Source organism: Engraulis encrasicolus, chromosome 18 (assembly GCF_034702125.1).
Source record: "Engraulis encrasicolus isolate BLACKSEA-1 chromosome 18, IST_EnEncr_1.0, whole genome shotgun sequence".
Lineage (NCBI taxonomy): Eukaryota > Metazoa > Chordata > Actinopteri > Clupeiformes > Engraulidae > Engraulis > Engraulis encrasicolus.
The window spans coordinates 51,678,546-51,698,864 of NC_085874.1; the positions used below are offsets into that span (position 1 = coordinate 51,678,546).

The 20,319-nt window shown below is 46.3% G+C and overlaps 1 protein-coding gene across 1 annotated transcript in view; it reads left to right on the forward strand.

Moving 5' to 3' along the window:
- Positions 1–20,319, forward strand: part of pum2 (pumilio RNA-binding family member 2) — a 59,130-nt gene that overhangs the window by 2,631 nt on the left and 36,180 nt on the right. Inside the window, exons 2-5 of the mRNA XM_063223814.1 lie at positions 1,732–2,077; positions 12,407–12,475; positions 14,630–14,735; positions 18,524–18,711. Of these exons, the coding sequence (XP_063079884.1) occupies positions 1,745–2,077; positions 12,407–12,475; positions 14,630–14,735; positions 18,524–18,711 (696 nt within the window). The 5' untranslated portion in view covers positions 1,732–1,744. The remainder of the gene's footprint in view (positions 1–1,731; positions 2,078–12,406; positions 12,476–14,629; positions 14,736–18,523; positions 18,712–20,319) is intronic.

The following is a 20,319-nucleotide window of genomic DNA, read 5'->3' on the forward strand; positions in this document are numbered from 1 at the left end:
TTATGAAGATCGTGGCAACAGGAACAAACCTGTAACTTGCGTAACTGCACTTCTTTCTTTGTAACTTGAAGAGGTGCTGAGGTTGCTTATGACACTCAACGCGTACTCTCTCTCAACCTTTTTTTTAGATTTATATTTGTAGTTTATTTAGCAGGGACAATGCAGTGCACATTATTACAAACGTGACATGGCAAGGCCATGACACAACTTGCAGATGTGAATACATATAATGTTTGTAGGTAGATAGCTAATTTGCAACCTCAGTTGCTACCTAGATAATAAAACATATAAATCACTTAAAATGTAGAAGTATACGATACAAGTATAATGTAGCATTTATTCACACTATTGCACTTTTTTACACTTTTGCACACCTCAGTTTGAATGGGTGCGTTGAATGTAAACTCGACTGCAATGGACAGTGTGCAGTATATTTGCTTACTACTATTCACACTTTACATTACATTACATTACACTTAGCTCACCCAAAGCGACCTAGTTATTTACAGAGCATTGGTTGTAGTCTCTTGAGCAGTGTTGGGTTAGGTGCCTTGCTCAAGGCCACCTCAGCTGGGGAGTGGAAGTGTGGGATTCGAACCTGCAACCCTCTGATCTAAAGCGACCTAGTTATTTACAGAGCGTTGGTTGTAGTCTCTTGAGCGGTGTTGGGTTAGGTGCCTTGCTCAAGGCCACCTCAGCTGGGGAGCGGAAGTGTGGGATTCGAACCTGCAACCCTCTGATCTAAAGCCCATCTTCTTAACCACTAGTCCATGACTGCCCCATACTTCATATAACTGTCCGATGTCTTGTCTCTCTGCCTCCTGGTTTTCTGGTGTAATGAGTGTTCATAAGTGTCTTGTGTCTTCTCTATGTCTCTCTCTGTCAGGTTCCCCCTGGAATGAGTGTTCCATGCAGCATCCTAGGTCTTATCGTAGTAATAATAATAGTAATAATATTAGTAGTAATAATGTCTTCTCTCCTCATCGCAGGTTTCCCCCTGGAATGAGTGTTCCATGCAGCATTCTAGGTCCTATAGTAGTAAATAATAATAATAATAGTAATAATAATATTGTCTTCTCCCAGGTTTCCCCGTGGAATGAGTGTTCCATGCAGCATCCTAGGTCTTATAGTAGTAATAACAATGCTAACTAATAATAATAGTAATAATATTAGTAGTAATAATGTCTTCTCTCCTCATCGCAGGCTTCCCTGTGGAATGAGTGTTCCATGCAGCATCCTAGGTCCTATAGTAGTAGTAATAATAATAATAATAGTAATAGTAATATTGGGTCTTTCTCAAATGCTAGGCCAGTGTCCTTCCAAGTGTATCAGCCTAATTAGTCACGCCCAGTGATTGGATACCCTTTATTAGTGATACCCAGTGATTGGATATTCTGTAGAGTTCACCAAAAAGTATCCAATCACTGGGCGTGACTAATTATGCTGATACACTTGGAAGGACACTGGCGTTCCTTGCATTTGAGAAAGACCCATTGTCTTCTTCTTCCAGGTTCCCCCCTGGAATGAGTGTTCCATGCAGCATCCTAGGTCTTATAGTAGTAATAACAATGGAAATAATATTAGTAATAATATTAGTAGTAATAATGTCGTCTCTCCTCATCGCAGGTTTCCCCGTGGAATGAGTGTTCCATGCAGCATCCTAGGTCCTATAGTAGTCATAATATTAATGATAATAATAATAGTAATAATAATATTGTCTTCTTCTCCCAGGTTTCCCCGTGGAATGAGTGTTCCATGCAGCATCCTAGGTATGAATGACGTTGCCTGGCAGGAGACACGAGGCGGGATGCTGCACGCCAACGGGGCGCCTGACGCACCTGGCGGCGGAGTGAGGGTTCCGGTGCAGGGCCACGCCCCCGGCACACACCCCCTGCAGGGCATGGACAGAGGAGGAGGGGCCAACCCGGCGCCGGGCCCCGGTACGCCTCAGCCGCCCCTCAGCGGGCGCTCCCAAGACGACGCCACGGTGGGCTACTTCTTCCAGAGGCAGCCGGGGGAACAGCTGGGCACCAGCAAACACCGCTGGCCCACCGGGGACGGGAACCACGTCGACCAGGTACGCACGCACGCACGCACGCACGCACGCACGCACGCACGCACGCATCACGTGGACATCACGAATCAGCCTAGCCAGGCTGTGCCCTCCTTGTAACGCAACTCTGTCAGCGTTGCTGCTAGTCAGGGGTCCGTTTCTCGAAAGCGTCTTTGCTATCGTCGTTAGCAAAGTCCTTCGTACGAGCGACTCAACTCTCTCGACAGCGACGCTCACCACTAAATCCAAGGGAATGGTGTTACATCCTAAGATGGTCTTAAGACGGTTATGTAGGGCCCTATGAAATCCGTTTTAATTTTTCTCAAATTTTGTTTTATATTTTCTCAAATTCCGTTTTTTCTGATTTATTTTTTGCCAAATCGGATTTTTTACATTTTTGAACTTATTTTCCCCTTTCACCCCCCCCACAAAAAAAAACACCTTATTTCTCAGTTATTTTCTTCCAAACTGGTGGGTGGACAGAGCTTATCACCCATGGTTGAATGGTAGGTAGAGAAAAGAAAAGTAAAATTACCTACTAGTTTTTTGTAATATCAGCCCTCAAAAATATTCCAGGTAATACGGTAGCTGAAATGTACATGCGCATATATTCTATTATATACACCTGACGCACCCAACTAGAAGGCAAATTCACTTCTGATGCATTCAAGTTGCACTCGGGCTGCATCAGGCTTTCTCGAATAAGTTTGGCTCTATTGCAACGTGCAGCTACATTAGAGACATTTCTGGTCACGTTATATGTAGGCATTAAATAGCCTCGCAGAGTCCCTATCTACCGTTTCACACAAACACATGTTTTACAAGACGGCCGCTTTCTTCTGATGATGAGTTTACCCTTTTTCAAAGTTGCTGCTAACTTTTGGTCACTATGCTTCGTGGCCAACAAAGTTAACAAGACATGATCAAAGCATTGCCTGTTCAGTTTTTATTTTATAGCGGTCACGTCTGTTGTAACAAACTCCAAACTCGTGCCTCGCATCGGATGATTCCATTGTTTATTAAAGTGCAGTGTAGAGCCGCCCGTCCTTTCTGTGTCGCATCGCATAGTCTTGGTAACAGACGGTCAGGACAACGCGTTTATGCCTGACCTGTTCTAGGCCTACTAGGCAAAAGTTGAGTGTTGTTGGGTTTTAAGATTTCTTCAATGCTCTGATGGCCAGTGTTAGGACGCGGGAGACAATCGGAAACGCCGCTTGGGAGAGAAATACGTTCACTGTCAACATGCGCTGACATGGATTATGGATCTGCATAGAACTTTTGCGCATCACCTCGCGCGGGCCAGATATGATGTCGTGGCCATATTTTGTGTTTGAAATGTCTTTTAGACTGATAAATGATGACAAAAATAATGGATTTTTAATTTTATCACAAGAAATGAGCAAAATCCGTGCAATTCCGCGTTTATAACCAAATTCCGTTTTAATGTCCACATTCCGTGATTCCGTCCGTGTTTTCCGTATCGCGGAAATCATAGGGCCCTAGGTTAGCAACGACAATAATTGAGAAATAGACCCCAGTTCAAGAGCAATGCAAGTACTTTCTGAGCTCCTGAAAAATCAGGAACTCCTCCTGCTTTGTTGGGTAGCAAACAACCATTAGCAAACCAAGGGAGGCGGGTCAACCCTGCCGTTTGGGAAATGTTAATTGTTATGCTCTTGGTCAGACCAAGTCTCGAAGAGATTTGAAAGTCGATAATCAGGATACGATCGACCCTACCATGGTGTTTTGGAAACCCAGCCAGGGGGTAATTTAATAAAAAAATGTCTCCGTTTTAAACCAGGTGAAGTTAACCTCGAGGTAGTGGTAATCGTCTAATAGAAGAGCCTGTAGTCCTCATTTTGTGGTAATCGTCTAATAGAAGAGCCTGTAGTCCTCGTTTAGTGGTAATCGTCTAATAGAAGAGCCTGTAGTCCTCGTTTTGAGACGTAAATGGCACCTGTGGGCTGTGTTTCAGCAGCTTTACCACTTTCTGTAGGCCAACTTGTCAAGGTTTTATCACTTGACCACGTACTTGGAATAACCCCCCAGGTGTCATTCCACTTCAATATCTCCATAAATGAAGTTTCATCTCTCCAAGATGCATGGTTGCATTACATTACATTACATTACTACATGACATTATATTTAGCAGATGCTTTTATCCAGAGCGACTTACATTTATTATCATTCAGGTTACAGTTGCTGGAGCAGTGTGGGGTTAGGTGCCTTGCTCAAGGGCACTTCAGCCATGGATGGCGGTGTAGGTAGAAGTCAGGTGGGATTCAAACCTGCAACCCCTTTAGTGAAAGACCAACTCCTTAACCACCAGGCCACGGCTGCCCCAGCAGGACTGTGCTGTGGTGTCTGGTTTAGTACGAATGTAAAGGACGTCACGTTTCTAATGAACATTACTTCAAACAAAGTATTGTTCCTGTGTCCAGCCGGCCTCGCTTCTCCTCCACATCCTCTGGCATTACAGACGCGTTCACAATGCACTTCAGGTCCACAGACCGTGTGCTGCTGATGTGTGTGTTGTTTTGCTAAAATGCTAAAGTGGGTTATAGTAGCTTTATTGTCCCCCATGGGGGAAATTTCTTCTAGTGAGAGGTGCGTAAGACATGAAAACAAACACAATACAGTCAGATTACCAAGCACATTTACCCCAAGCAACACATTCCCCCATAACACAGACAAGACATTGGACAAAAACAGATGTCATCCATCAACAGTGGTCAGTCCCAGTTAACCCCATAGCTTGGACAGCGCATGGGAGGATGTGCAAGCAGCAAATAAATAAATAGATAGCAAAACATTATAAAAAAGATAAAATGTATGGCCGAGTTCAGGCGCACATTGGCATCGGTGTCAGGTCATGTGGGACAAAATCAGCTGTCTGTAACTGGAGTATTTCAGTGACTGACACCACACACACACACGCACGCGCATACACACCCACAAACAGTCCTCCTCGTAACTGGGTTGTGTGTAGGATAAGCGTTTTCCCTCTAGTGACACTGGAGTAAGGCAGAATATACACGCACACGCACACACACACACACACACACACACACACACCCAGACACTAGAGTAAGTTAGAATATCCCCCCGCTGGGCTTGTGTATCCGAGAGGTCACTCCAGTTGCTTTTTTCAGGTCCTGGGGCCTCATGTACAAAGACCTACGTAGATCTGAATGTACCAATTTTTTACGCAAATGAAAATCTGAAAAAGATAAAATTTTCACCTAAAATTTGAAATGAATTGGTATGCATTAACAGGTTTTTATGCTGATTCATGTGGTATGTCCGATTTCACATTAAATTTAGGTCTTGAAGTTGTGCACTTTTTCATGTTGGTCAGTTTTGGTACATCTGAAAATGTGTGTTGCTTAAGGAACATTTTTGTGCGTTTAAGCAAGTTTTGTTGATGAGGCCCCTGGTGTTACCAGTGTCATGAAGCCACTCTGAGTAACTGGCCTTCCTGTACTGGGATTTTACAAATGTGGTTTCTGTGGTTTCTTTCTAAGCTTCTGATCTCGGCTGCTGGTTGTGTGTGCGTACGTGCACGTGTGTGTGCGTGTGTCTGTCTCTACAGCACCCCACTGGCCTCATGTCTCTCCCCATCCTACTGGTGTAGTCCTGCTAAGCCACTACTGGCATTTCTGTGCTATTTAGATATAAAGAGGCAAAACATTATGGAACGCATATAGGCCACACCTCTGCTCTGTATAAGCCGCAGGTGCCATTGTAGCATGGGGTTAGGCCCGTGTTAAAAAAATCGATTTTTAGATTCTGGATCGATCCCCGTATTAATTCTGTATGATCGATTCCGACTGCATACCACTGCGACAGTCTTTTTTGAAAATTATTTAAGAACACCAACCCGAATTGGATCGTTTTTGATAGAATCTAAAAAAATCGATTCTTAATCTTCAGAATCAAAATTGGATCAATTCTTAAAGTTTGAATCGAATCACACCTCTACATGGGGTTATTTATTGAACATTAACTCCGAGGCTAACTCTCCTCTCTTTGTTCTTCTCACACATAAAAACCTATATATACCATAATGAATGGTATCTTGGTGTAAAGGGCAGATTATAGTTCAGCAACGGCGCCTGTTGTTTACGGTCGCTAACCACTGTTGATGTTATAGATCTGCGCATGAGGTCTCATGTCGTTAGCCACATTTGGCTACATAGCTACAAGGCTACAGTAAAGTGGTCAGACTGCAGGCATTGTGCCGCGAGTGCTAAACTGATGTATTGTTTGTTTGTTACTTACTAATTCAGTCATTGTAGCTTCATTTATTTACACACACTAGAAAGAAAGCGTTCGTATTCCACAGAATATTGACAGTTTGGCTCTCGTAAACTACCGGAGAACTGTGCCGCCACGAGAACAAGGAAGTAGCGAGACGACCAATCACAGGGCCTTTTCTCTGCGACATTCGCAACCGTCTGTCGCGAAGTCAGGATTTTTTTGAGGCGCGCGACGACTGTTGCAGAGCCTCTGCGCGGGGGGCGTGGTCGCGCACAGACGGTTGCACAGGCTCTGCAACCGTCAGTGCCAATAAGTATAAATTGGCCTTTAGATGCAGGGTACAAACCATGAAAAAGTAGTACCGGCTTACAGGCCGTAAAGTAGGGGTGTTCATGCTCTGTATGGAAGAATGTCGTTGGCACATCATCACAGTACACTTATCACCACTATGTGGTTAAGTGGCAACTCGCAGAATATGGGTCAGCACACTTTTTGTTTCTGTAGTCTGTTTCCCTCCTAGACTATTACCTGTGTTATGTGTGGACATTGTGCATTCGTGTAAGATAGTTTACACCTTTTAATTCCTCCCCTGGGGATCAATGATGTTACTCCACCCTACTGTACTACTCTACTACATTACACTTTCATCAGCAGTTTGTGGGTAAGTGGCCAGACATTCACTTTGATGCTTCATGGGTTTAACCAGAAGGGGGAAAGGGCATGCATGGATATCTGTGAACATGCTGTCATAATGTCAACAAGCAGAGAGGTTTCGGCATCTTTTTAATTTCTCTCTTTGAGTTCCTCTGTCCCAGACAGGTCCAATACCCCCCCCCCCCCAAATCAAACAAAGCTAAGAGGGAGGATGGGTATCTGATGTCAGGGCTGACCAAGGAGGGGAACAGCCCACTGCCAAAACATAAGCAAACACACAGCTCTTCTCACTCACTAGGGCCCTCCACGTATCCTGAGCTGAACCAGTGGAGAGTAAGGATTCATATGTCATATGATGCCTTTAGAACCAGTGGAGAGTAAGGATTCATATGTCATATGGTGCCTTTAGAACCAGGAGAGTAAGGAGTCATATGGTGCATTTAGAACCAGGAAAATAGGATTCATATGATGCCTTTAGAACCAGTGGAGAGTAGGTTTAATATGGTGCCTTTAGAACCAGGAGAGTAGGAGTCATATGGTGCCTTTAGCCTGAACCAGGAGAGTAGGATTCATATGATGCCTTTAGAACCAGGAGAGTAGGATCCCTATATGGTGCCTTTAGAACCAGGAGAGTAGGATCCCTATATGGTGCCTTTAGAACCAGGAGAGTAAGGAGTCATATGGTGCATTTAGAACCAGGAGAGTGGTGCCTTTAGAACCAGGATCCCTATATGGTGCATTTAGAACCAGGAAAATAGGATTCATATGATGCCTTTAGAACCAGTGGAGAGTAGGTTTAATATGGTGCCTTTAGAACCAGGAGAGTAGGTTTAATATGGTGCCTTTAGAACCAGGAGAGTAGGAGTCATGTGGTGCCTTTAGAACCAGGAAAATAGGATTCATATGGTGCCTTTAGAACCAGGAGAGTAGGATTCATATGGTGCCTTTAGAACCAGGAGAGTAGGATTCATATGGCGCTTTTACTTTGTTTGTCTGCCTGTAGTTAAAACATTTTCTTTCCAGATCTTAATGCCCGAAGGAAGGAGAAACAGCTATATTGCTATTTTTTTCGTTTTGTTTTTTAAAAATATAAATTTTTAAGGGCTTTTATGCCTTTATTTTGACAGGACAGTCGAAGATGACAGGAAGTGAATGGGACAGAGAAACAGGGGAGGATCGGGATATGACCCCGTCCGGACTCGAACCGGGGTCCCCATGGGCATGCAATCCCAAATGTGGGGGGCTTAGCGAACAGCTATATCGTTGAAACTCTAAAATATCTAGTTGTGTAATTATGATCGAACACTACAGTGCATGTTTATGTCGGTGGCCAAATGCAAGCAGCAGGCATGGTGCATCACAGATGAGATTTCTAAGTTTCATTCCAGCAAATAAAATGCCACTCAGATTTCTATAAATTCCCAGTGTGTTTCTTCCCAATGGAGCCAAGATGCCAGGAAGCAGCTAGAAGGAGAGTAATCCCAATTTGGCAAAGATTAAAATGTAACTGCTGCAAATGGAAATGGATTAACTTAGTGTGCAGAAATTGGCATTTGTTGCGATGTTTTGATGAGTTGTGAAACCCCCTGTATGTATTTATTAGAAACTGTCCTAATTTAATGTGTGGCTGCACGGATGGCAGATGGATGCAGATGTGCATATTGTGCTGCTGCTGTTTTTCATTAAATCACAGAGACGTAGATTTACTGCCTCTCACAGTGTAGTCAAAGAGGAAGAGAATTGAATTGACTTGTATTCTGGATCCTGATTCTCGAAAGCATTGATGATAACCACTTAGTAACTTAATAGGTTGTCAATGGGAAATTGCATTGCAACCAAGTAACCTGCTAACTGAGTTGGCAATGATGCTGTCGGGAAACACACTCCTGGTATGGCCCAGCGCGCTAGAGGAGGAAGAAGAGGAAGAGGAAGAGGAATAGAATTGGCTGATATTGTGGTATGTATAGGCCAGGGGGACAGGAGGAAGAGGAATAGAATTGGCTAGTATTGTGGTATGTATAGCCCAGCCTATTGGAGGAAGAGGAAGAGGAAGAGGAATAGAATTGGCTAGTGTTGTGGTATGGGTCATTTCACGTGAAATCAGACACTTTGGAACCCGGCCGTCACAGATTTCAATCATACTTGCTGTGCTTGTTTAGTGGCCGGTTAGTTGTCTAAACATAGCCTGTAAGCCCATAAACAGCACATGAAAATGGGGTGTTTGGTTCTTTATTCATTTCAGAGATGGGACATAAAGGTTGAAATGAGTTGTAATGAAGTAGTAATAGAGTAGTGTCAGGGACAGGACAGGACTGGACTGGCCATCTGGCATAACGGGCATTTTCCCGGTGGGCCCTGCACTTGCGTCGGTCCCTATTCCAGGTACTCAAAAACTACACAGCTTCTGCCCATTGTCAATGGACAAAGTGGAACCTAGACTATTTTCAGCATTCAGAGAAAGCAGGGTTGAAAGAATAAGCTCAGTAAAGGAATTGTCTAAATGTTCAAGCATCAAAGGGTATGTTGTAGCTGTATATGTGTTGAGGAATGTATGCCAAGCACTAGAGGTGAAACTGCACTTCCTGGATCCTCATGGACCATCTTCATCCTTCACATACTCCGATGGACATGCTGTCATGTGACATTACTATGGCATGACCATATTACTACCAGGTGATTTGTATGATGACATTTTTGAGTCCCATTATCTCTGAAATGAATAAAGAACCAAACACCAGCATTTCAGGTGTTTTTCACGACATTGCAGGCTATGTTTAGACAAGGAACTTATATGTTTTTTTGATATTCAATTTAAAATTTTTCATGATTTCATATTCTGAGGGTTGTTGTATTCCATGCTGTTTGTGTAATTTGTAGAGCCTGAAATGAGCTTTCAAATAACACCACATAACCTTTGCTAGTCTGTTTCTCCCTTAATATTGGTGTCAGATTCACACATGCAGTTCTGGGGTGCTACCTTGCTACTAAACAGCAACAGAAAGTATGATCGAAATCTGTGTCGGTCGGGTCCCAAAGTGTCTGATTTCACTTGAACTGACCCGTATAGCCCAGCCTACTGGAGGAAGAGGAAGAGGAAGAGGCATAGAATTGGCTTGTATTGTGGCATGTATAGCCCAGTGGTACAGAAGGACATCCATAGATCTGTATCTATGAGGACAACAGCACGGCTGATTGGGCCATGTGCTTGTCATGTGAGGAGATAGGCCATACTCGCTGTGCTCGCCTCACCCTGGCACTAGCAAAAAGGGGAACGCTGGTGATTTACGAGGCCGGTGATGTAGTCTATTATGACCATAAAGCGACTCTCGCCTCTGCAGCAGTGGAGGAGGACGGGGCCGCTGACGACTTTGGCTGGGCCCTGGGACAAAGTAATCTGAAAGGGCCCCCCTACCAATGTAATGAGGACCCCATTCCGGGCCCCCCTACCAATGTAATGAGGACCCCATTCCGGGCCCCACTACCAATGTAATGAGGATCCCATTCCGGGCCCCATCTCTCCCTGGGCCCAGGACAAATCTCCCCTTTGCCCCCCCAACCCCTGCTGGAGGGGGCAGGCTGTAATTCACTACAGGATTCAGACGTTGCCCAAACACACTGTGTGCTCTCTCCGGTGTTTCACTCTTGAGGGTTTTTTTCCCTCATGATGAAGACGGCACTTTCCCACCACATGTGGCATGTTGGTTACCATGCCAACCATCTGTCCTAGTCACTGGTTGGATCTTTGGTCGAGGATCTGATGCTCTCTGTAATATTTCAGTCTTTTTTTTTTTTTTTTTTTTTTTTTTAAATAAATGCCTCTCACCCAGTAGTGACACAGTGTTTGTGTGTATTGGTTGATGACCTATACCCTATGGGTGGGGAACCTATGGCTTGGGGGCGTTTACGACCCAAAGGCCATCTTAGCCGGCCTCCCGATATAATTTAATGTTATACAGTTTCACATGAGAAGCAATCTTAGAAATTACATTTGAAATACAATTAAGTTATATTTTCAAGAGACTTAGTGAAGGTGGGGTCTTGTAAAGTGGCTGCCTTCAGTATATGCCTAAAATGCAGGGGGAAATCCTGGTTTGTGTTTATTTATGGTACGGCCCTTGGAGGACTTAATACAATATGTGACCAAAGAGGATGCTGCTTTAAAGGGACACTGTGTGAGATTTTTAGTTGTTTATTTCCAGAATTCATGCTGCCCATACACTAATGTTACCTTTTTCATGAATACTTACCACCAGCATCAAATTCTAAGTATTCATTATGACTGGAAAAATTGCACTTTTCATACATGAAAAGGGGGATCTTCTCCATGGTCCGCCATTTTGAATTTCCAAAAATAGGCAATTTTAGCTGCAAAAATGACTCTACTTGGACCAAACTAGAAATTATGTGTGTATTACTAAGTAAACTTTCATGTAAATATCAAATTTGGCAATAAGCAACCCAGTTTCAATGAGCAGCATAGTTGCAGTACCTTTTTTTGACCATTTCCTGCACAGTGTCCCTTTAAAGAGGATGCTGCTTTAAAGACTATGAGTGCATCTTAATATGCCTCCTTGCCTCCTCCACTTGCCTCCTCCACTCGCTTCTTGTCATGATGACATCACTGACAACAGCATTATATTTCAATATCTTGCAAAAGCTCAATTGTAGAGTCTTTTTCTCATTTGCAATTGGGATGGTGAATGAAAAACAGTTCCTCAAAAGTTGTTGTGGCGAGGCTGACAGCTGGGAAACTTTATTGTTTTCTCCACGGAGGAGGGTCCAGGAGGCGGGACGAGGAGACAAGCACAAGTGGAGGAGGCAAGGACACATATTGGGATGCACCCTATGTGGTATGACTACTCTCTCTGGAGGAGGAGGAGGAAAAGAACGCTTTGCCATTGGATCATTTCTTGGTTTCACTTTGACTTGGCTAGCGCGGGCGGCACCGCTGTGGTGCACATGTTCCACAGGAAGGTGCGTGCGTGCGTGCGCGCGTGCGTGCGCGTGCGCGTGTGCGTGCGCGTGTGTGTGTGTGTGTGTGTGTGTGTGTGTGTGTGTGCACGTGCATGACTCTATAAGGGCTAGTTGAAACCCTACCTGGAGAATGAAACAAAGCTGAGCTGGAGGACTGGTGTGCATACAGGTCAAAGACGTCCAACATGACACTGTCCTTCAGTGCTAACAGATGCTTTTGCTTACTGTAACTGTGAAAAACATGACATTTTTTTTTTATTATTTTTATTTTGGCTTGGCTTTCATGCATTCACTTTTCAATTTAATAAAACAAATCTCTTTTTTTGCATTTACAGTAAGCAAAACTATCCGTTGCACTGAAGGACATGTTGGACGTCTTTGACCCTGTGCGTGTGCTTGTGTGTGTGTTTCTTCTCTCAATATTAATGTTCACTGTGTGTGTGTGTGTGTGTTTCTTCTCTCCAGGTGCGGGCGGTGGATGAGATGAACTATGATTTCCAGGCTCTGGCTCTGGAGTCCCGCGGGATGGGAGAGGTAGGTCACACACACACACACACACACACACACACACACACACACACACACACACACACACACACACACACACACACACACACACACACACACACACACACACACACACACACACACACACACACACACCCTGGCTCTGGAGTCCCGCGGGATGGGAGAGATGGGTTACACACACACACACACACACACACACACACACACACACACACACACACACCCTGGCTCTGGAGTCCCGCGGGATGGGAGAGGTAGGTCACACACACACACACACACACACACACACACACACACACACACACACACACACACACACACACACACACACACACACACCCTGGCTCTGGTGTCTCGTGGGATGGGAGAGGTAGGACACACACACACACACACACACACACACACACACACACACACACACACCCTGGCTCTGGTGTCTCGTGGGATGGGAGAGGTAGGACACACACACACACACACACACACACACACACACACACACACCCTGGCTCTGGTGTCTCGTGGGATGGGAGAGGTAGGACACACACACACACACACACACACACACACACACACACACACACACACACACACACCCTGGCTCTGGTGTCTCGTGGGATGGGAGAGGTAGGACACACACACACACACACACACACACACACACACACACACACACACACACACACACACACACACACCTCCTCCTCAGGTGGAGAGTCAGTGTGTGTGTGAGTAAGCAGAAGTGAGGGGTTACTGATTTGAATGCAGTGTAGGTTACACACACACTGACTCTCCGCCTGAGGATGTGTGTGTGTGTGAGAGTAAGGAGTGAGGGGGTGTGTACCAAGTGCTGTGTAAGGAACATTATTAGGAGTCAGCAAAACTGGTGTGTACCTAGCCATCCCTCTGGCGGCCACAGTGATGTATTCATTTTTACACACACACACACACACACACACACACACACACACACACACACACACACACACACACACACACACACACACACACACACACACACACACACACGTTAACGTTTGCTCAAAACTGATTTAATATCTAGTCTGCAGCACTGGGTTCTATGTGGAAAACCTAATTGCTCCTGAAAACTAAACACGTGTGTTGATAAGGGGAGCGTGCGTGCGTGTGCGCGACGCGTGTGTCTTTTTCCCCACTAGAGCGTATTTGTTTTGTCAGGAAAGGTAATAGAATAATGCCTACTTCTTAATCGCCCTGTTATTTTGTGTGTGAAAGTGCTATTTTTTTATGATGGACCTAAATGATTGTCACAAGTGAGATTAGGTCTGGGGAGTTGCCTATTGTAAATTCCATAGGGGCCGGAATACTTGGCTATTATGACACAGGGCACATGATCTTGGACGTTATGAGTCATCCTCGCCATACTGTCTTTCAGATTGAAATGATTGTGTAGAACTAAAGGCAGTATGGGAGTTCCCAGGCTACCTAAATGAGGCATTCTCCTGTACATTGTCTTTGTAGGAAATGAGGTTTGTAGTCATTCATATGGCTTAAATTAAATATCTTCGTAATGCAGTCTTTTAAGGTCCACAAGCATGTTTGTTTTCTCTAAAGAAATGAATTAAAAAAAAAATCTGAAATATTCAAGAAGCTATGCTGAATTATTGTTTTTTTGTTGTTGTTTCACAGTAATGCTGTGTTTTTAAATTTGATATGGAAATATATCAGATTACTAATCCAGCTCCAGTTGTCCTGATGCTGTCTTGAAAGCTTAATCTCATAATAAAATCTTGTCTATATTGATGAAAATAATGCTCATATGAGATGTATTGCATTTTGGAACGCTTCAAATACAAACTAAAGTCATTGATCTGCGACCTTGCTCCTGGGAGCCTTGAGGAGCGCAGGGTGAAGCTTTACCAGTCGTTACACACACACACACACACACACACACACACACACACACACACACACACACACACACACACACACACACTCATCTGAAATTTCTATTTGGTGTGAATTGAACTAGGTTGTTAATTGGATGGTAGCTTTGTGCTTTTGTGTTGTAGTAAGGTCACTGGTGGTGAAAATGTAAAGTTTGTATGTTTGTGTGCGTCTTTCAGCTGCTGTAATGTATGTGTGTGTGTTTCAGCTGCTGTAATGTGTTTGTGTGTGTTTCAGCTGCTGCCAGCTAAGAAGTTGTGGGAATCAGACGAGCTGCCTAAAGACGGGAGGAAAGGGATGCTGCTGGGAGAGGAGTGGAGAGACAACGCCTGGGGGCCCTCTCGTAAGTAGCTTGGGGACCCTCTCGTAAGTAGCTTGGGGACCCTCTCGTAAGTAGCCTGGGGACCCTCTCGTAAGATAAAGACACTATTACACTAAATACCCATTCGTAAGATCATTACTATACTCTATTACTCAATACCCTCTCGTAAGTAGCATGAGGACCCTCTCGTAAGTAGCCTGGGGGCCCTCTCGTAAGTAGCCTGGGGGCCCTCTCGTAAGTAGCCTGGGGGCCTCTCGTAAGTAGCCTGGGGGCCCTCTCGTAAGTAGCCTGGGGGCCCTCTCGTAAGTAGCCTGGGGGCCCTCTCGTAAGTAGCCTGGGGGCCCTCTCGTAAGTAGCCTGGGGGCCCTCTCGTAAGTAGCCTGGGGGCCCTCTCGTAAGTAGCTTGGGGGCCCTCTCGTAAGTAGCTTGGGGGCCCTCTCGTAAGTAGCTTGGGGGCCCTCTCGTAAGATCATTACTATACTCTCTTAGATAACGCATGGGGGCCCTCTCGTAAGTAGCCTGGGGACCCTCTCGTAAGTAGCCTGGGGGCCCTCTCGTAAGTAGCCTGGGGGCCCTCTCGTAAGTAGCCTGGGGGCCCTCTCGTAAGTAGCCTGGGGACCCTCTCGTAAGTAGCCTGGTGGCCCTCTCGTAAGTAGCCTGGGGGCCCTCTCGTAAGTAGCCTGGGGGCCCTCTCGTAAGTAGCCTGGGGGCCCTCTCGTAAGTAGCCTGGGGGCCCTCTCGTAAGTAGCCTGGAGACCCTCTCGTAAGATAAAGACACTATTACACTAAATACCCATTCGTAAGGTCATTACCCTACTCTATTACTCAATACCCTCTCGTAAGTAGCCTTGGGACACTCTCATGAGATCACTTTACTATTCTATCACTACGTTACTCTTTTAGACAACGCCTAGGGACCCTCTCGTAAGATCACTACACCATTACACTGAATACCCTCTCGTAAGATCACTACACTACTCTCTATCATTACGTTACTCTTTTAGACAAGACCTGGGGACCCTCTCGTAAGATCACTACACTACTCTCTTACTGCTTTTCCTGAATACTACACTTACTTGATCCGGTCCTCATGAGGTCTTGTTCCTGCGTGCCAAACCTTGTGATGAGCATTTAAAGCTTGAATATGAAAATGAGTGTTGTGTGTTGACCGAGCTACCATGACTGTTTAGTGTAAGGTTTATGCCCCCTAATTGTCAGTTTTCAGTTTTCATAACGTAGTAATTAGAGATGTCCGATAATATCGGCCCACAGATATTATCGGCCCGATAATAGCATAAAATGTAATATCGGTCAATATCGGTATCGGATTTTTGACCTATCAAAACCGATATAATAATGCTTGAATTATTGTACACTTTTCTCCTTAATTATTTTTCTATTTTGCACAGACGATGTTAATATTTGGAAAGCTTTGTTGGATTGGAGAATACATCTAGTGGGGCATTACAATAAAATTAAGCATATTTTGTTCCACAACAGCAGATTTGTAATGTTACCTTAAGGAAAAATAACCCACATATATCGGCATCGGTATCGGCCGATATCGGAATCGAAAATTGAGAGTTGGACAATATCGACATATCGGATATCGGCAAAAAAGCCAATATCGGACATCTCTAGTAGTAATCAGCAGCCGTGCCTTCCTGTAGTAATCAGCAGCCGTGCCTTCCTGTTCTGATTGGGCTTTTGGTTTTGGACCTGTTTAACCCATTGATGCCTAGAGCACCTGCAAAAAACGGCTGCTGAATGTCTAAGGTAATGGTGGAAAGCTCGCACATCCACAGGAACGTCTGACCTGGGAGCAGGACCACAAGTGACAAGATGATTCTAAGAAAAAGTCCGCTGCACGACCAGGATTTCTTTTGCTCCCAATATTTTATTTTTTCGTGACGTTTTGGGTTTTACCCCTTCTTCATACCAAAAAGAAGGGGTAAAGAAGAAGGTCTGAAGAAGTGTAGAAGGGTAAAACCCGAAACGTCACGAAAAAATAAAATATTGGGAGCAAAAGAAATCCTGAGCATGCTGAATGTCTAAGCCCTTGTTGGGAAAGTTGCCCTCACCCTATAAAAACCTAAATATCTTAGCCTCTGATGCACATAAAAGACATGAAATGAGTTGCATTTAAACCCCAAGCATTAGAATGTGTTCATTCAGCTGTAACACACCCACATTGCTGCAATCTCAAGAGCCTGAATGCAGCATATATGTGTCTCCAGGCACCAAAGGTCAATCAACATATACGAGTCATCAGGCTAAAATGGGTTAAATTAGAGAAACAGCTGAGCGGTGTGATTCCAAAATACCCCATTGCCCCACTCCCTGCTCTGCTCTCCTCTTGTATTAAACTCCACATCACATCCTCCTCTCCTCTCCTCTCCTCTTGTATTAAACTCCACATCACATCCTCCTCTCCTCTCCTCTCCTCTCCTCTCCTCTCCTCTTCGCTCCTCTCCTCTACTCTTCGTTCCTCACCTCTCCTCTTCGTTCCTCTCCCCTCTTCTCCTCTCCTCTCCTCTCCTCTCCTCTCCTCTACCATCCTCTCCTCTCCTCTCCACTCCTCTCCTCTCCTCTCCTCTTCCATCCTCTCCTCTCCTCTTCCATCCTCTCCTCTCCTCTTCCCTCTCCTCTCCTCTCCTCTCCTCTCTTCTCCTCTCATCCCCTCTCCTCTCCCCTCCTCTCCTCTACCATCCTCTCCTCTCCTCTTCTCTCTCCTCTCCTCTCTTCTCCTCTCATCCCCTCTTCTCTCCTCCCCTCTTCTCCTCTCATCTCCTCTCTGCTCCTCTCCTGTCATCTCCTCTGCTCTCCTCCCCTCCTCCTCTCCTCTCCTCTGCTCTCCTCACCTCTCCTCTCCTCTCCTCTGCTCTCCTCCCCTCTCCTCTTGTATTAAACTCCACATCCTCTCCTCCTCTCCTCTCCTCTCTTCTCCTCTCCTCTCCTCTCCTCTTCGTTCCTCTGCTCTCCTCTGCTCCGCTCTCCCCTCTTCTCCTCTCTCCCCTCTTCTCCTCTCCTCTCCTCTCCTCTTCGTTCCTATCCTCTCTCCTCCTCTCCTCTCCTCTGCTCTGCTCTCCTCTCCTCTCCTCTCCTCTTCGCTCCTCTCCTCTCCTCTCCTCTCCTCTCCTCTCCCCTCTTCTCCTCTCCTCTCCCCTCTTCTCCTCTCCTCTCCTCTCCTCTCCTCTCCTCTCCTCTCCTCTCCTCTCCCCTCTTCTCCTCTCCTCTCCCCTCGTCTCCTCTCTTCCCCTCTTCCCCTCTTCTCCTCTCCTCTGCTCTCCCCTCTTCTCCTCTCCTCTGCTCTCCCTTCTTCTCCCCTCCTCTCCTCTCCTTTCCTCTCCTCTCCTCTGCTCCGCTCTCCTCTCCTCTCCCCTCTTCCTCTCCCCTCTTCTCCTCTCTTCTCCTCTCCTCTCCTCTGCTCTCCCCTCTTCTCCTCTCCCCTCTTCTCCTCTCCTCTCCTGTCCTCCCCTCTCCTATCCTCCCCCCTCCTATCCTCTCCTCTCCTCTTCCATCCTCTCCTCTCCCCTCTTCTCCTCTCCTCTCCTCTCCTCTCCTTTCCTGTCCCCCCCTCTACCATCCTCTCCTCCCCTCTCCTCTTGTTTTAAACACCACTGGAGTCATAAACACTGTGTCTCAGCTCCCTAGAGGATGGGTAATGAGGTGGCCGGATTTAGGAATTTATTTATATATTATTCATTTGTTTTCATCCTTCCTCTGCTCTCCACACTCCTCTCTCTCTCTCTCTCTCTCTCTCTCTCTCTCTCTCTCTCTCTCTCTCTCTCTCTCTCTCTCTCTCTCAGACCACTCCGTGTCCCAGCCCATCATGGTGCAGCGGCGTCCAGGCCAGGGTTTCCATGGTAACGGTGATGCGAGCTCGGTGCTGTCTCCGCGCTCGGAGGGCGGTGGCCTGGGGGTCAGCATGGTGGAGTACGTACTCAGCTCCTCCCCCGGGGACAAGATGGACGCCAGATACCGCAACGGAGGATTCGTAAGTCGCCACACACACACACACACACACACACACACACACACACACTACAGCAACGGAGGATTCATAAGTCGCCACACACACACACACACACACACACACACACACACACACACACACACACACACTACAGCAACGGAGGATTCATAAGTCGCCACAGACACGCTCACACACACGCACACACACCCTCACTCTATCACAACAGAAGCTTCGTAAGTCGCCAGACACACACGCTACGGCAACGGAGGATTCGTAAGTCGCTAGACACGCTCGCACACACAACCTCACGCTAAGGCAACGGAGGATTTGTAAGTCGCTAGACACACACACACACACACACGCATACACACACTCACACACTCACACACACGCTACCGCAACGGACGATTCGTAATTCGCCAGACACACACACACACACACACACACACACACACACACACACACACACACACACACACACACACACACACACACACACACAGGCACGCACACAGGCACGCACACCCTCACACTACCGCAACGGAGGCTTCGTAAGTCACCAGGCGCACACTCCCTCACCCTCAGAGATGTCAAATTCAACCCCAGGTTCAGAAGATAGCTATGAGGTTCAAAAGGCGCCCAACAAGTTTGAGCCAGTGTGTCCCAGTCAGTGCATGGGATGCCAGTGTGTTGTGTGGCAGAGTAAGCCCCATGACATGTGACCTTCAGGTTGTTTCCCAGCGTCCTCTGGGCCAGATGCCTGGCATGCCTGCTGCCAGGGATGCATGCCACTCCTCAGGCCCTCCTGATTCAATTCATTGGCCTCGTCGTCAGTCAGTTAGTTCCATCTACTGCGCCTTCCATTGTCTCAAGACAGCCGGCCTTCGCCAGGTCGCCAATGCCAATGCAGTTCAGACGCGTTTAAAGGCGAATGGGAAATGCCAAGTGGCACTGATCCACAGGAAACCAACTAGACGAGAGTAGGGTGGCAGAGCAGCGATGCCGTTTGGGTGCTCAGGGTACCTCAGTCATCGAGGAGGATGGGGGGGAGAGCACTGGTTAATTACTCCCCTCCACCAACCTGGCGGGTCGGGAGTCGAACTGGCAACCTTTGGGCTATAAGTCTGACGCTCTAACCGCGTACCCATGACTGCCCATAGTTTGATCGGGTTCACAGGAAGGAATTGCAGGTTCGACTGGGAGATGAGCAACGCCCAGCTGGACCCAGACACTATTAAAAAGTTGCACTGGCCTAACGGTAGGGTACTGGGTTACTACGCCGGTGACCCGGGTTCAAATCCGGCCCGGATCATTTGCCGATACTTCCTCGTCTCTCTCTCCCCACTCATTTCCTGTCTCTCATCCACTGTCCTCCACTGTCATAAATAAAGGCAATAAAAAATGCACTGAGCAACACCCAGCAATGCCCAAAAAAATCAGCAAGTTGCACTTCCTACTGTCACACTAATGTAGTGCAAACAATAAGCCGGCAGTCCTTAAAGGTGCTCTGTGTAATATACCCACTCTGGCCACAATCTTACACAGCGCACCTTTTAAAGTAAAGTCAGTTATATCCCTCGTATTGCCAGGCCCGCCATATCCCATGTCTCATGTCTCACATCCACGTCC